We start from the raw sequence: 18,137 nt of genomic DNA, 5'->3' as shown, positions 1-18,137 counted from the left end.
CGGGGTTCTGCTGAACCAACCGTCTGGCCTCTCGCCTCTGTTGCTTGGTGAGGGCTTCTCCAATCCTTACTTCCGGTTCGTCCTCTCCGGAGGTCGCTGGAGCCGGATGTGAACGACCCGAAGAGGAGGGAGGTGGGGAAAAAACAGCCATCAGGCTTTCCCGTTCCTGCCAAGGTTTTAATAGGTTGACATGGTATATTTGTTCAGGTTTCCGCCTACCGGGCTGCAATACTTTATAGTTAACCACCCCTACTCTTTCCTTTATCTCGTAGGGGCCTTGCCACTGAGCCAGGAATTTGCTCTCCGCCGTGGGGATCAATACCAACACCCGATCCCCGGGTTTAAAGGTCCGCACGGTGGCTTGTCTATTGTAGCCGCCGCTTTGCGCGGCCTGAGCCTCCTGTAAATGCTCCTTCACAATTGGCATGACCGCGCTTATGCGGTTCTGCATTCTTAAAATGTGTTCGATCACACTTTTATGGGGGGTGGGCTCTTGTTCCCATGTTTCCTTTGCCAGGTCCAACAATCCCCGGGGATGTCGCCCGTATAACAACTCAAAAGGCGAAAACCCCGTGGATGCCTGTGGCACCTCACGGATGGCAAACATCAAATAGGGAAGCATCATATCCCAGTCTTTCCCGTCTTTTGAAATCACCCTTCTTAGCATGGTTTTCAGGGTTTTATTGAAACGCTCGACTAAACCGTCCGTTTGAGGATGATACACAGACGTACGCAACTGCTTGATCTGGAGTAGCCGGCATAGCTCTTTGGTCACTTTAGACATGAATGGGGTCCCCTGATCCGTAAGGATCTCCTTGGGCAACCCCACCCGGCAGAACACAGCAAACAACTCCCGAGCTATAAGCTTTGCTGCAGTATGTCTGAGAGGTATCGCCTCGGGATACCGGGTGGCATAGTCAACGATCACTAGGATGTGTTGGTGCCCTCGAGCGGACTTTACGAGGGGCCCCACCAGATCCATCCCTATCCGTTCAAAAGGGACTTCTATAATGGGTAACGGTACCAACGGACTGCGAAAATGGGTCAGGGGTGCAGTAAGCTGACACTCCGGGCAGGTTTCGCAGAACCGTTTTACCTCCCCAAAGACCCCGGGCCAATAGAACCTTTGCAATATTCGCTCCTGCGTTTTCTTGACCCCTAGGTGACCACTCATCAGGTGTTTATGAGCCAAGTCGAGGACCCGCCGGCGATGCGGCTGGGGCACCACCAACTGTTCTACCCCTACGCCCCGTATTTCATCTACCCGGTAGAGTAAATCCTGCTTAAGAGCGAAATGGGGGTACCTTACCTGGGCACCGGGCAGCTGTGCCACCCCGTCAACTACTGTCACCCGACTCCGGGCATGTATTAACGTAGGGTCCTGGAGTTGGGCTGTCCCAAACGTATCCGGGGACGCCTCCAACTCCGGGATGGGCTCGACCGTCTCAGCCTCTCCTGCCAATACCTCTAGGGGCGACCTATCGGGTTCACACTCTGTCCCTATCATGGTGACCCCTACGGCAGGTGTCCCGGATTCAGGATTGTAGGGCTCAGGTCCCGGACCGACCAATATCTGAGGGGACTTAGGGGGTCCCCTCCATAAAGTCCAAAAATAGGGCAGATCCCTTCCTAGGATCACGTCATAAGGAAGAGTGTTAAGAAGTCCCACCTCATGTTGCACCTGACCGCAAGGTGCTGTGATGGTGACAATCCCCGTGGGATAGTCGCGCCGGTCCCCATGTATGCAAACCACCCCCACGGTGCGTCCTGTGGCCTTTACTTTAGCTCTCAAGGTGGATCGCACAAGGGTCACTAAGCTTCCGGAATCCAACAATCCTGTAACCGGACATCCATTCACCTGTATTTGGCACAAGTGGGGCTCTGTCTCTGGGGAGACCAGGTCAGCGGTACACACCACCTGAGCATACATTGAACCCCGCCGGGTAACCCCACAATCCATGGGCTCCGTGGTCAGGGGACACTGGGCTTCCATATGTCCCACCCGCTGGCACCGCCAACATCTAATAGGGAAGGAAACCCCCTTGACAAGTTGTCGTTTAGGGTACATGGCCTTCCGGACCTCAGGAACGGCGGGCGCGGCCTCAGCCAGGATGGTAGCGGACTCCTGTACCGGTGTCGGCGGTGGGTCCTTGGCCCTAGGCTTGGAGGGGCCGGACCGACGGGCGGTACGCAAAGTCTCAGTGTCCCGTATCAAGTCCTGCGTAGCCACATGCCGCTCTACCAGGGACACTAATTGGTCCAGGGTACTCGGGTCACCCTGTCCTACCCACCGTTGAACGGTGACGGGTAAAGTGCGCACAAAACGATCCACTACTACCCTTTCCACCATTTGCGCCGGGCTCAGAGTGTCAGGCTGCAACCACTTTTTTACAAGATGTAATAAGTCATAGGCCTGGGAGCGTACGGGTTTGGCTTCCTCATAGAACCACTGATTTACCCGCTGAGCCCGTACATAGGTATTCACCCCCAACCGAGCCAGTATTTCGGCTTTCAGGGTCACATAGTCAATGGCGTCCTCGGTACCGAGGTCCAGGTACGCTTTTTGGGGTTCCCCCGTCAGATAGGGCGACAATACCTCAGCCCACTGCGGGGTCGGCAGCTTTTCCCGCTCGGCCACCCGCTCAAACACCGCCAGGAACGCTTCCACATCATCACCCGGGGTCATCTTTTGCAACGCTTGTCTCACCGCTTTCCGGACGCTGCCGTCGTCACCCGGTCCCGGGGTTGTTGCTGCCGGTCCGGCACGGATCGACTTGGCCAGGAGAACCATCTGTTCTTGGTGCCTTTTTTCCTGCAATTGTAAGGCTTGCTGCTGACGTGCATTGGCCTGCTCCATCTGTTCTTGGTGCCTTTTGTCCTGCACTTGCAAGGATTGCTGCTGACGTGCATTGGCCTGCTCCATCTGTTCTTGGTGCATTTTGACCTGCACTTGCAAGGATTGCTGCTGACGTGCATTGGCCTGATCCAACTGTTCTTGGAGTTTTTTTTCCTGCACTTGCAAGGATTGGAGCAGGTGTGCATTGGTCTGTTGCTGCTGTGCATTAGCCTGAGCCAAATGCTTTAGTATGTCCTCCATGGCGTCGCCGGGTTTGGGCTGTAGTATAGCCGCTCGAATCCAGGACATGCGCAGCTGGGTCACCAGGGATGGATGCTACACCTCACCGGCTGTCATGCCCGCCGATTCTCCACCATATGTGAGGTAGCGCGGTCGGCTGCGCAGCAGAAGACACGGGATCCAGGCATCAAGGTTCACAGCACACGGTGTTTAATGTCCAAACAAAAATCCACAGCAATATACATGTCTCTCCAGCAGAGACTCAGGGAGTTGTGATCACTCCCTCACACCCGGCACACCTGCCCTCGTTCCTGATTCTATTTAACCCTTCCTTCAGTCTGTAGGGAAACAGCATTAACCCTATAGTGGATTCACTTTCTATCATGGAGTGAGCACAACCTGGGCGAGACATACCGGCCGTCATAGATAACCCCGGTCACAGTCTCACACCGTATACACAGCCCCATCCGTCCATATATCATTGCTTAGCAGAATCTGTACTCATTAATATATGAGTTACCTGTATACACAGCACCATCTTTCCATATATTATTGCTTAGCAGAGTCTGCAGTCATTAGTATACCAGTTACCTGTATACACAGCCCCATCTTTCGATATATCAGTGCCTAGCAGAGTCTGCAGTTATAAGTGTATGAATTACCTGTATTTACAGCCCCATCTTCCTATTTCATTGCTTACTATAGTCTGCAGTTAATATACGAGTTACCTGTATACACAGCCCCATCTTTCCATATATCATTGCTTAAAAAAGTCTGCAGTCGCTAGTATAAGTGTTTCCTGTATACACAGCCTTATCTTTCCATATATCATTGCTTAGCAAAGTCTGTAGTTGTTAACATTAGTTACCTGTATACAAAGCCCTATCTTTCCATATACTATTGCTTAGAATAGTCTGCAGTCATTTGTATACGAATTACCTGTACACACGGCTTAGTCTGTAGTTGTTTGTATAGGATTAACCTCTATACACAGCCCCATCTTTTTCTATAGCATTGCTTAGTATAGTTTGCAGTCGTTAATATACGAGTTACCTGTATACACAGCCCCATCTTTCGATATATCATTGCCTAGCAGAGTCTGCAGTTATAAGTATATGAATTACCTGTATTTACAGCCCCATCTTCCCATTTCATTGCTTACTATAGTCTGCAGTCGTTTGTACAAAAGTTACCTGTATACACAGCCCCATCTTCCCATAAATCTTTTCTTAGAGTTTGCAGTTAATATACGAGTTACCTGTATACACAGACTTATCTTTCTAAATATCATTGCTTAGCATAGTCTGCAGTCGTTTGTATACGAGTTACCTGTATACAAAGCCCCATCTTTCCATATATCTTGTTAGCATAGTCTGCAGTTAGTATACAAATTACCTCACCTGTATACACAGCCCCATCTTCCCGTATATCATTGCTTAGCAGAGCATGCAGTTGTTAGTATACGAGTTACCTGTATACACAGACCCATCTTTCTAAATATCATTGCTTAGCAGAGTCTGCAGTTGTTAGTATACATAATCACGCGGAAGAAAATAAAATAGCATTTTGATAGACAGGCGACGGGGGCTATCAACCTCCAGACAGTCAATTACCAGCATGCTAACTGCTCTGCTGCCTTCACTTGTCTCCTGCCATTTCTTCCTTATTAAAGCAAAGCTATAGACTGTGCACAGCAGCAGGTAGCCGGAGGGGGCGGGCGGGGGGAGCCGAGCAAACGCCAAGTTAGCAAGATGCTATATACATATGAGGGGGGCTTGTAGCAAAGTCGACCACATTTACTAATTTATTTCTCAGTGTCTGAATGAAAAATGGCAAAGAAGGGAAAGGACCTTATTACCAGCTCGGCCTATATGTTCTATCAAGGACACCGGCAGCTGCGGAGGCGCCTGATATGTCAATGACGGATATGAAAGGAGGCTTTTCATGGCGCAAGCTACTTCAGAGAACAAGGAGTCCAGTCTGCGTTGTGAAGCTAAAAATCTCGTCGGCGGAGATAGATGGCATTACTTAGGGAAAATGCAAAAAGGTAATTCACTCCAACGTCGTGACTTTTTGCCTGAAAAGGGTCTTTACCAAGTCTTCGAATGAAAAGGCGCGGATCGTGGCCAGATTGGTCTACGACACAGCCCCCTCTGTTACTAATGTGATCCTTAAAGTCATATGTCGGTGATAGACGGCCGAGTCTATGGAAGACGCTTGCAGCTGATCACCGTCCTTGATGTATCCAGCATGTTCCATTCCTCCTGGAAAATCTGCACTAGAACATTAACCACATGGCCGCGTTCTTTGATATTTTCACGCTCCACCCTTACATTGTCCCTTCCACGCTGCTTCTTTAATGCTGAATCAAAAGAGCGAAAAATGTTTGAAAAGGGACAAAAAGTAAATTAAAAGACTGAGGATGCCATCTGACCGCTGCTGACAATCACTGCAAAGTTTCAAAACCTTCATATGAAGCCACAGATTAAGGAGATGTATGCATGAAGGTGTACTGGTTTTAGAAGGGTCACACCTAAATTCCACATCGGGAGGACGATAAGCATGCGCATGCCTGCCAACATGCCTGTATGACCGCCATGCTCAACGGTAAAAGGATACAGGCACGCGAGGTGAACAACTCTAGACAACCCCTTTAAGGTTGAGGTGAAGTCACAGAGTTTAATGAGGTCAGGTTACCTGCGGTCACAGGTGGAGGACCGTGGGAACCTCCAGCTGTGACCACCGATAAATTGACATCTCCACTCACAGCTGCGGTTCAGTCATTCTCTGCCTGAAGTCACAGCGTGCGAACATGTTCTGTGCCCACGCGCAGTGACTTCAGTATGTAGCAGAGCCGGAATAGTCGTGGGACCTCATGTGGATTACGTCGGAACTGGGTGTTTGGGGTTAATAAAGGGGAGAAGGAGGATGGGGTTTTTTGTATTATATTTCAAATAACGGATTTTTTCGGTGTTTGGGTTTGCTTTATTTCCCCCACTTTCTTTTCACTTACAGATTAGTAATGGGGGGCTCTCAGATGCCTCCCATTACTAATCTAGGGCTTCGTGGCAGTTGTGAGCTGTCATTAATCCCTTATTACCCAGACTGCCACCACACCAGGGCAATTGGGGTGAGCCGGGTAAAGTGCTGGGACTGCCATATCTAATGGATAGGACAATACTGGGCGACTGCAGGCTGCTATTTTTAGGCTGGGGGGGGCCGAATTACTATGGTCCTCCCCTGCCTGAGAATACCAGCCGCTAACTATTTGTTATATCATAGCTGGGTATCAAAATTATTTATTTAAATAAAAAAAAAGCCACATGCGGTTCCTCTTATTTTAATACACAGACAAGATAAGCGCACGGCTGGAGGCTGCACCCTATGGCCATATGCTTTATCTGTGCAGGTTATCAAAATATGGGGGGACCCTATGCCAATTTTATTTGTACACCACAGCAGCGTCTGTGATTGAAAGCAGTCAGGCACGCTATAGTGCGTCTGACTGCAACCAATCACAGACGCCGAGATGCCGGTGGGCGGGGGAAGCAGTGAATATGTATGAGCGATAATGAGCGGCCATGAAAGTAGCGCTAGAGCCGTACAGGAGACTGGTAAAGTGGATACCTGGAGTTTCCAGAAAACTCCGGGCCCGGGATCGATGCACGGGTACTTGTGAAGCCACGCGGATCCGGACTTTTACAGTCTACGTCCGCCCATCACCATCCATGCACTAATTATTCCAGCGCTTCGCATGGCAGGAATCCGCGATTCCACATGACTCGGGCTGACAGCGGTCATCCATAAACCATATACTTTGCCTTTGATTGACAGCGATTCTGTCCACTTCAGGAGCATCATTAGCGGTAATTACTGACACCATACTGCAATAATCAACCAAGTGCTGCAATTAACTCAGCAAGCCGCTTATCACAAGAACGACCAGACCTCCAGTAATAGAGAATAGACTTTTTTTAAGGGCATTATGAAAATGAAAAAATAATTCTGCAGAAATTCAATCTCCTTAAATAAAATGCCACTGTCCTCTAGAAAGAAGAAAACAGCCTTGGGCCACGTATAGAAGGAAAGTACCTGCAAAGCTGATCTGTCTCCAGACTCCAGAATATAAACTGCAAACGTTACTGAAGAGATCTTACACCTGATGAGGCAGGTGTACACACTTCGAAAACCCAAGTCAGAATGGCCATATTATCCCTTTAACCGTTGCCCAGCGATCCTGACTGAGAGCACCTCAGCTGTTCTCCCTTCTGCTGCTGAACCTGCACCCTCCTAACCTGGTTCATAGCGGCTCAGTCCCCCTCCTCCCTGCTGCCGCCAAGTCTCTATCCATCTATCCTGACTGGCATTCTCAGCACCCCTCTACCCTGCTGCTGCTGACTATCCATCTATCCTGACTGGCATCCTCAGTGCACCTCCTCCCTGCCGCTGAATCTCTGTCCATCTATCCTGACTGGCATCCTCAGTGCACCTCCTCCCTGCCGCTGAATCTCTGTCCATCTATCCTGACTGGCATTCTCAGTGCACCTCCTCCCTGCCGCTGAATCTCTGTCCATCTATCCTGACTCACACAGGTAGAAGAAAAGACCGGGTTTATGTCGCGCTGAAAACCACTGATGCGTGTAAATTAAAAGATTTCCTTTTTATTGGATAGTTCCTACGCGTTTCAGAGACATCCGTCTCCTTCCTCAGGAAAAGAAATCATATTACAGCAAGGCCGCTTGGTCCAAGCGGCCTTGCTGTAATATGATTTCTTTTCCTGAGGAAGGAGACGGATGTCTCTGAAACGCGTAGGAACTATCCAATAAAAAGGAAATCTTTTAATTTACACGCATCAGTGGTTTTCAGCGCGGCATAAACCCGGTCTTTTCTTCTACCTGTGTGATACAAAATTCCTCTCCCGGGGCTGCAGCTAAACCACCAGGCACTCACAGGCTATCATAAGGGGTTGTGACTGGCACAACCTCACCAGGTGAGTGCTTCTTTGTCTTGTTTGTCCACCCTCATACTGGGTAAGACCCTATTGCGCTTTTTTCCCCTTTACAGTTTTACAACATCTATCCTGACTGGCATTCTCAGTGCACCTCCTCCCTGCCGCTGAATCTCTGTTCATTTATCCTGACTGGCATTCTAAGTGCACCTCCTCCCTGCCGATGAATCTCTGTTCATTTATCAAGACTAGAATTCTCAGTGCACCTCCCCCGCTCTGCAGAATCTCTGTCCATCTATCCTGACTGGCATTCTCAGTGCACCTCCTCCCTGCCGATGAATCCCTGTTCATTTATCAAGACTAGAATTCTCAGTGCACCTCCTCCGCTCTGCAGAATCTCTGTCCATCTATCCTGACTAGTATTCTCAGTGCCCCTCCTTCCCGCTGCTGCTCAATCTCTGTCCATTCTCAGTTCCCCATCTTCCCTGCTGCTGCTGAATGTCTGGTCAATTATCCCAACTAGATTTCTCAGTGACCCTCCTCCGCGTTGCTGCTGAATTTCTGTCCATCTATCCTGACTAGCATTCTCAGTGCCCCTCCTCCCTGCTGCTGCTGAACCTCTGTCCATCCATCCTGACTAGCATTCTCAGTGCCCTGCCTCCCCACTCTTGCTGAATCTCTGTCCATCTTTGCTGACTGGCATTCTCAGTGACCCTCCTTCCCGCTGCTGCTCTCTGTCCTTCTATCCTGACTGAGCACCTGATGAAGAGGACTGATGTCTTGGAAACGCGTTGTGCCCAATACATTTTGATATTTTTATATATCTTGGCTCCTGGTACCTGTAGCGCCCGTGATTACCTCCAAACACTTAAGGACTTATATCCTGACTGGCATTCTGTGTGTCCCTTCTCCCCATTGCTGCTGAATCTCTGCCCATTCTCAGTGCCCTTCTTCCCCGCTGCTGCTGAATCTGTCCATCTATCCTGACTGGCATTCTCAGCGCCCCCCTCCTCCCCACTGCTGCTGAATCTCTGTCCATTCTCAGGGCCCCTCTTCCCCGCTGCTGCTGAATCTCTGTCCATTCTCAGTGCCCCTCCTCCGCGCTGCTGCTGAATCTGTCCATCTATCCTGACTGGCATGCTCAGCGCCCCCCTCCTCCCCGCTGCTGCTGACTGTCCATCTATCCTGACTGGCATCCTCAGTGCCCCTCTTCCCCGCTGCTGCTGAATCTCTGTCCATTCTCAGTGCCCCTCCTCCGCGCTGCTGCTGAATCTGTCCATCTATCCTGACTGGCATGCTCAGCGCCCCCCTCCTCCCCGCTGCTGCTGACTGTCCATCTATCCTGACTGGCATTCTCAGTGCCCCTCTTCCCCGCTGCTGCTGAATCTCTGTCCATTCTCAGTGCCCCTCCTCCGCGCTGCTGCTGAATCTGTCCATCTATCCTGACTGGCATTCCCATGCCCCTCCTACCTACTGACTCTCCATACAACTTGTCTAATTCACAGCTACTCTGCTCTCCTCTGCTGCTGAGCCTCATTCCACCCATCCTTCCTCCCTGCTGCTACTGATTCTGCATCCATCTACCCTGACTGACTGCTTCTGAGGGTCCCTCTTACCTATTGACTCTCCATACACCTTGTCCTATTCACAGCTCCTCAATGTACCTCCTCCCTGCCGCTGCTGCCCTCCTCCCTTTGGAAGAAATATAAGCTCTTCTATAGGTCAGGTCATGACTTACAGGGCAGCTACCTATATAATATCAGCTACTTTGTGTCCAGACGGTCATGGAGGCAGCGCTCTCTCTACCTTTCCAAGCGGAAAGTCGCAGCAAAATAGCTTATGGAGCAATCCGCACAGAAGCAAAGTAGCATCTGAAGTTGAGAAAACTCCATATACATTAAGCTCAGAATTGGGGGGGGGGGGGGGAGTTGATCAGAAATCAAGTCACATAACTTATCCTAGGATCTATAAGTATACAAAGCTAGAGATAAAACCCTAACTACCTGCAGTCAATACAAGGGGGAGCTTAAACCTTACCTTCCCCACCCTGAACTCATTCAAAAATCCATATGCCGTAAGCTCCCCATAGGGAAAATATAATTTAAAGTGTTTTTCACCATTTTCAGAAAACAATATTGTCGGATAGAGCTCGTAAAAACAACCAATTTTGCAATTTACTGCTTATAAAAATCTGCAACCGTTCTTGAGATATTACAACTTTTCTTTTCGTTTACAGCTCGTTGCCTAGGAGACCGACCACTTCTGCTGTCTAGCTTTTAAGCACTGCTGGGATTAGGAGCTAACAGCGCTCTCCAGGGATCCTGGTCAGTTTTGAAACAGAGCTTGCAAAGGCAATAGTAAACCACCTATAAGCACTGGCACTGAGCATTATCTGCTGTCTAGCAGCGGTGGTCGGTCTCCTAGGCAACAGACTAAACAAAACAAAAAGTGTTAATATCTCAAGAACGGCTGAAAATTTTAACAGATAGTAAATTACAAAATTGCTTGTGATTCCAAGACCTATCCAACGATACCCATTTCTAAAGATGCCGGAAAACCCTTTAAGCCTCTGGCTTCAGAGCTTCAATGTCTTGGAAGATATATTAAGAAAGTATCCACATGGAGACAAATGAACCTAAATCTCCGATCTTTATTTGGAATAGATTTGCTTTAGATCATAGTTCCATTTTTGGACATTTCTAAGTATGTTTTTTTTTTTCTTGTAGTATAAAAAGGCGCCGAGCAACGGCTGGAAATAGCTGCAACACTAACAAGTCTTGTCTAAATCGAGCGCGCTCTGCGATGTTATGCTCTGGTGAAAAGACCAATTTAACAGTGAGATAATGTGCTAACAAAAGATGGCAATCTGCACGTTATAGCGGTATCGCGTTGGGGGGAAAGCGGTTTAAGCTGTGTAAACTCGCGAGGCTCATAAAGACAACACTTCCTGGCACAAAGGAGTAAGATGATATCTAAACCCAAGGGACGATCCATATATACGCCAACAATTGGAAGGCCCATCTAGAACCTATAGGCAAAAATCAAAATCGGAGGGGGGGAGGGGTTGAACCCAAAGTATTTCACACGGCACCCAAACCAAAATATCACAGCACTCCTGGCACGGAAGCAAAAAAAGGTAATAACATGAATATTAGGGAATGTAAACTCACCTCACCGTCCTGGAGTTCTCCCCATCAGACCTGCAACACAAAAAAGGAGGCATCAAAATGTCAGTGTATGCAAGACACAAAAAAAAAAAAGGGGGGGATCAATTATTCATTCTCAACGATATAGTGCACTTAGTGCTGCTCCTCTATTTACTCCTCCTGGAAATGTATAAACAAACTGAGATCTGGACGTTTCCAGTCCCTGACTGTGTCCAATCAAAGCAAGGACGCACAACATGACCAAGGAGGATGTTACCACCCCGACTCCGAAATTGCCAGGAAGAACAGCAGAGGAACATCATGAGGCAGAATTCTAAGAAAATATGCTCCACATCTGTAAATTCATTGGAAATACATGTATGTGAGAGGATATGTTTGAATTAGCGGCAGGGGTCGTCTTGAAAGGCAGTAGAGGTTTCATACTACGAAAAAAAAAAAAAAAATTTAGCCTGCCAGGGCTCTGTACCCATAAAAATCTTTAAAGAGTAATTAAAAACACGCGTAATATTTATATACATATATACACATTATATATATATATATATATATATATATATATATATATATATATATATATATATATATATATATATATATATATATATATATATATATACACACACACACTAATATATATATATATATATATATATATATATATACATACATACATACACATACATACATATACACACACACACACAGAGCGATATAGAATAAAAGAAAGAAAAGGGAAAGAGATAAAGGGAAAGAAATAAAAGGAAAAAGAAAGTGAAAGAAAAAGTGAAAGAAAAAGTGAAAGAAAAAGTGAAAGAAAAAGTGAAAGAAAAAGTGAAAGAAAAAGTGAAAGAAAAAGTGAAAGAAAAAGTGAAAGAAAAAGTGAAAGAAAAAGTGAAAGAAAAAGTGAAGGGGAAACGAGAGGGGGAAACGAGAGGGGGAAACGAGAGGGGGAAACGAGAGGGGGAAACGAGAGGGGGAAACGAGAGGGGGAAACGAGAGGGGGAAACGAGAGGGGGAAACGAGAGGGGGAAACGAGAGGGGGAAACGAGAGGGAAAAAGAGAAAGCGAAAGATAGAAAAAAAAAAAACACACTTATTGCTCAGCATGATATGTTATCAAACTTTGCGTCACTTGCTCCGCAGTTCATCGTTTAATCAGCAGGAGATTATCACTGCAGGACTAAATGTCAGGCTAAACTAAGTAACGCCGCCTCCACCACTGATTGGTTGCTTAACAGGCAGTGTAGGCAGGAAGCTGCCAATCGGTGATGTGGGCGGGGTTATACACACACCCGCATTCTAGATCTCCAGCAGAGAAAACAGGGATTATATCAAAACTGCACAAAGCAGCCTAATAAGTGACACATCGCTGGAATCAGTTGTCAACCCCCACATCATGCTGCTCTCAGATTCCCTTTAGATCCAGATCAGTATGGTGGTTGATGACTTGTGATCTGATGGGGTTCATTGCACCGCATTTATTCCTTTGAGAGAGAAGAAAATCTTGACCGGACCCTCATGGCAGAGGTGAACATCTAGGAGGCTCCTGCTTTGGTTGACCCGGCTTATTCTAGCCTGAGTCATGCTGTGGTTCCCCTGCAGAGTTTATGGCCCCTTTATTTTCAGGGGTCTCACAATTCCATATGGGGGGCTCCTAGCTTGGTTGACCCAGCTTATTCAAGGAGCCTGAGCCCTGCTGTGGTTCCCCTGCACAGTTTATGACCCCTTTATTTTTAGAGGTCCCACAATTCCATATGGGGGGGGGATGGGGGCCTCCGGCTTTTTCTAGGAACCTGGGCCCTGCTGCGGTTCCCCTGCACAGTTTAGGGCCCTTTTATTTTCAGGGGTCCCACAATTCCCTATGGGGGGCTTCTAGCTTGGTTGACCCGGCTTATTCAAGGAGTCTGAGCCCTGCTGTGGTTCCCCTGCACAGTTTATGGCCCCTTTATTTTTAGGGCTCCCACAATGCCGTATGGGAGGCTACGGCTTATTCTAGAAACCTGAGCCCTGCTGCGGTTCCCCTGTGCAGTTTATGGCCCCTTTATTTTCAGGGGTCCCCCAATTCAGACCTTCAATAGGGAGAAAGTGATATTTTACAGAATGGTCAATCCTACTATGGGCACTGCAGTAGTATTAATGGTTACTATAGGGCATTGTGCCCCATGTTGCCTGCGGCATCCCGCTAGCATCTGCCAACAACAGTGACGTATGGTTCCGAAAAAGCCCTCTTGCCTGCCAATTCCTCCAGGGAATATTGCAAAAGTGACAACTGCCGACTAGCCAAAAGGCTTGTATAGGGACGTGGTCATCTATGGGAGCCACCTATGCCCCCAAACAAAGGGGGAGGAAAGAAAAGCGTAAGGTAGATGGGCAGCACTAGAGTAAGGCGCTGTGTATAGCGATGTATTCATGCGGAGCTCTGTGCCCAGAGAAGAGGTGTGGGCGTTAGGACAGGCAAGCGACTCCTACTCCTGCAGCATGATAACAGCCATAAATATTCATAACTACACCGCTCAGTACAGGAGGAGGGGGCCGCGTCACAGGATACCGGCAGCCAGGGAGAAGGAAGGAAGGAAGGAAGCATCTCCGCTGGCCGCGCAGACCGGCGAACACTACCCCAAACAATACCAGGCGTCAACGATACCAGTATACAGACACTGGGACCTCCAAAGATTAGAAGGGTTGTCTCAACTTCAAAAAAGCAGATCGCGGCGCCGCATTCTCCCACCAGAGCAGTCAACTCTTCGAAACGTGCATTGATGCATAATATGGTTTAGAAAATCAATTTTCAACATTGTATTAGGGAAACTTAGGATGAAAGGAGGATCCCGCATTTAGGAGGGGGGGGGGGGGGGAGGGAGGACCCAGCACTTCCATAGGGTTCACTCCACCAGTGACAGCCCTGCAGGGAATCTAACACTTGCTTTATGGTTTCCACTAGAATTAAAAGCATTGTTTATGACCTGATGGAATATATCAGTACAATGATCGGATCTTTATAAATGCGGAGCAGTCTGTGCCCAAATGTCTCATGACCCTAAATGTTGGTGTGACTTCTTCTGACAGGTCATAGGATAGTTAGTAATTACAAATGTGACCTGGAGATATATTGGTAGCAATGCCAGGTAGGACTGGGCCGGATGTTGTACACCAGGACCAGGCGGGGAGGCGAGGGGACAGATGTTGTACACCAGGACCAGGCGGGGAGGCGAGGGGCCGGATGTTGTACACCAGGACCAGGCGAGGGGACGGATGTTGTACACCAGGACCGGGCGGGAGGCGAGGGGCCGGATGTTGGACACCAGGACCAGGCGGGGAGGCGAGGGGCCGGATGTTGGACACCAGGACCAGGCGGGGACGGCGGGGATGTTGTACACCAGGACCAGGCGGGGAGGGCGAGGGGACAGATGTTGTACGACAGGTACCCAGGACCAGGCGAGGGGACGGATGTTGGACACCAGGACCGGGCGGGGAGGCGAGGGGCCGGATGTTGGACACCAGGACCGGGCGGGGAGGCGAGGGCCCGGATGTTGGACACCAGGACCGGGCGGGGAGGCGAGGGGCCGGATGTTGGACACCAGGACCGGGCGGGGAGGCGAGGGGCCGGATGTTGGACACCAGGACCAGGCGGGGAGGCGAGGGGCCAGATGTTGGACACCAGGACCAGGCGGGGAGGCGAGGGGCCGGATGTTGGACACCAGGACCAGGCGGGGAGGCGAGGGGCCGGATGTTGGACACCAGGACCAGGCGGGGAGGCGAGGGGCCGGATGTTGGACACCAGGCGGGGAGGCGAGGGGCCGGATATTTCACACCTTGGTTAATATGGCGGGGAAAGCGAGGGGCAGGATATTGTATACCGGGGGGTAGGTGGTGTCTTATGTTGTACACCGGAGAGGGTTTGGGAGGGGGGTAAAGGGATCAGGATATTTTACAGCGGGGGAGGCGAGAGGTCATATGTTATACACTGGAAGGGGAGGGTAGAGGCGAGGGGTATAATGCTGTACAATGGATGGGAGGTGAGAGGCCGTATATTGTATATAGAGGGAGTTTTGGGGGGGGGCAGATGTTCTACACCAGGGGCGAATTGACTGAATAAGTAATCCAAATTCCCATGGAGCCTAATTTTCCCGATATAGTACTTAACTTTTTGCACTTATTTTCTTCCTAAAGACTAATCAATCAGTAGAAATTGGGTGAAAAAATCCCGACGACTGATTCACTCCGGCTCATTTAAGGCTGAGGAAACCCCCCCCCATCAGACATAGGATGTGGTCCTGTGGTTCCCGCAGAGGTTCCTCTTTCAGTTTGGGGCTTTTGATCCGTTCCCTGTAACACAAAAACCACCGATAATCTCCGCGATAATCAGGATCTATTTCTGCACCCGCGAGCGTCGTCCAGGACAGAAACAAGGCGAGAAGAATGGGGGATTGTGCGCTCGCTTTTGTCGGAGGCGGATAAATTTTGCCAAGCTCAAAAACAAAAAAAAAAAAAAAAAGTAGAAGAAAATATAATTACACATGGATAAGAGGACATTCATGACGAGGCGTCCGGAGCCGGCAGACACGGCCCGCACATTATCAGCACAAATACATTCTGCTGCATGGGGAGGAGACATTATTTAATTACAAGATAATCTCTTGGTCCGGAGCCCCCACATGCAGTAGCGTGGTACACAACCGCTCCAAGCAAATGCCAAGAACTACAGTATGAATCAAGAATTAACAATCCGGAACGTCGGGGCGAGCGAACACCCAAAATAAGGTGGCGGTACTGCGGGCTGAGCGTCACAAGTGCTCCGTTATCTCCGGCGGTCCCATCAATGACCACCGCCCCATTCACATGGGGCTTTTCAGATAGGGATAGGAGACAACTTCCAAATTCATTCTTTAAGGGATTATCCATTTTTGAAACCCGGGCTCCAACAATTGATCAGTTAGCCCATTGATATTAAACGAATGGGGGAGGGAGGGGGTCAGACTTTCAACATACACATAGGCCAGGATAGGGGACATCTTTCTTGTCCATTCTTAAAAAGGGATTGTCCATTTTTGAAATCCCAGCTCCAATAATTGTTAGTCCATCAATATCAAATGAATGGGGGGGGGGGGGGGCCGGCCCGGCGGGGGACGTGCCAAGAGCCCGGCCCGGCGGGGGACGTGCCAAGAGCCCGGCCCGGCGGGGGACGTGCCAAGAGCCCGGCCCGGCGGGGGACGTGCCAAGAGCCCGGCCCGGCGGGGGACGTGCCAAGAGCCCGGCCCGGCGGGGGACGTGCCAAGAGCCCGGCCCGGCGGGGGACGTGCCAAGAGCCCGGATGGCGTGGATGTCAAGAGATGGCCCAATGAGGAGGTCAAGAGCCATCTTTTGCCTGGGGAGCCCCCGAGTCTGTCATCGGCCCCTCCAGTCTGTGGGCTCACACATTTGTTAACCATTGCCCCCGAATTCAGAGCAATCGGGTCTCCTTCAAGAATTAGAAGAAACCTCTTAAACTACTTTCACACATCCGGTTTGAGCAGTGCGGCTCAATCCGGCTGTGAAAACTATGCAACGGATGCGGCGAAAACACCACATCCTTTGCATAAGTTTTTACATGCGGCCCGTCCGTTTTTTTCCGGTTGCGGCATGCTACTGAGCATGCGCAGTGGAAAAAAAACCGCATGCGGTGAGCGGATGCGGTTTTTTCCGCATCGCGCCGCATCCGGCCTCCATAGGTATGCATTGAAAAATGCGCCGCAGCGGCCGGATGCGGCACGATGGTGTTTTTTGCCAGAGCAAAAAACGTTGCAGGGAACGTTCGATCCGGCCGCGGCATCGGCTAAATCTGCCGCATGCGGCAAAAACCGGACCGAACGCAAGCCCCTGCGGCACAATACGGCACTAATGTAAGTCTATGCAAAAAAAAAACGCAACCGGCGTTACAAAAGCCGGTTGCGGTTTTTCTGCAGAACGCCGTATTGTGCCGCAGAGCAAAAATCCGGATGTGTGAAAGTAGCCTTAACTTGCCTTTTTTCCTTCTTTTCTGCGGCTTTTCTCCCAGGTCTTCCCCTAAGTGTCTCCTGTTACTTTTATGGCCCGGTATCGTTGTCTTTAAATACTGCGGATCCCCGCGGAGACCCGGAGTGCCAAAAGTTTAACATGAAGTAATTAGAAATTGATGGCTCCATTATGTAACAGGCGAGAGACACTTGCAAGTTTCCTGAAGGAATTCTGCTCCTGGCCTGTGGCAACCTCCCAAACGTTCGGGCAGACGCGCTGGCACAGACCTGCCTGGCAGATGCACATCTCGCCGGCTGCAGGATCACGTAACGGTACAGACCACAGGCCGCCCCGTGCGCCTCGTGCCCCGACCATCTGCTGCCAATAGGTAAAACGGATGGAACAAGACAATGTTCAGTCACGTCTGCCAATTACGGCAGCACCCCGACCGGGCCAGCATCTGCTCACTGCGGAGTGCACCTGAAATAAGGGGGGGGGTGCGGGACCGAAGGAACAAAGATCACATCATGGGCACTGAACCCCCGAGCATGGTAGTGCCCGCTCATCACTATTTGTGAGTACTTACCACCCGTAGTGCCCGCTCAACACTATTTACCAGTATTGAGCACCTGAGCATGGTAGTGCTCGCTCATCACTAGTTACCAGTACTGAACACCCGAGCATGGTAGTGCCCGCTCATCGCTAGTTACCAGTACTGAACACCCGAGCATGGTAGTGCCCGCTCATCACTAGTTACCAGTACTGAACACCCGAGCATGGTAGTGCCCGCTCATCACTAGTTACCAGTACTGAGCACCTGAGCATGGTAGTGCTCGCTCATCACTAGTTACCAGTACAGAGCACCCGAGCATGGTAGTGCCCGCTCATCACTAGTTACAAGTACTGAGCACCCGAGCATGGTAGTGCTCGCTCATCACTAGTTACCAGTACTGAGCACCTGAGCATGGTAGTGC

At 49.7% G+C, this 18,137-nt stretch overlaps 1 protein-coding gene across 4 annotated transcripts in view; it reads right to left on the bottom strand.

Annotated features, from left to right (window-relative positions):
- IQSEC2 (IQ motif and Sec7 domain ArfGEF 2) overlaps positions 1-18,137 on the bottom strand; it is a 210,267-nt gene that overhangs the window by 128,877 nt on the left and 63,253 nt on the right. For all 4 annotated transcript variants that reach the window (XM_075324275.1, XM_075324270.1, XM_075324274.1 and 1 more), the window contains exon 3: positions 11,195-11,224. In XM_075324275.1, the coding sequence (XP_075180390.1) occupies positions 11,195-11,224 (30 nt within the window). The remainder of the gene's footprint in view (positions 1-11,194; positions 11,225-18,137) is intronic.

The sequence above is a fragment of the Anomaloglossus baeobatrachus genome, chromosome 9, assembly GCF_048569485.1.
Source record: "Anomaloglossus baeobatrachus isolate aAnoBae1 chromosome 9, aAnoBae1.hap1, whole genome shotgun sequence".
In the NCBI taxonomy this organism is placed as follows: Eukaryota; Metazoa; Chordata; class Amphibia; order Anura; family Aromobatidae; genus Anomaloglossus; species Anomaloglossus baeobatrachus.
Note: the sequence above shows the minus strand (reverse complement) of the source record. Positions and strands in the feature narration are given on the sequence as shown.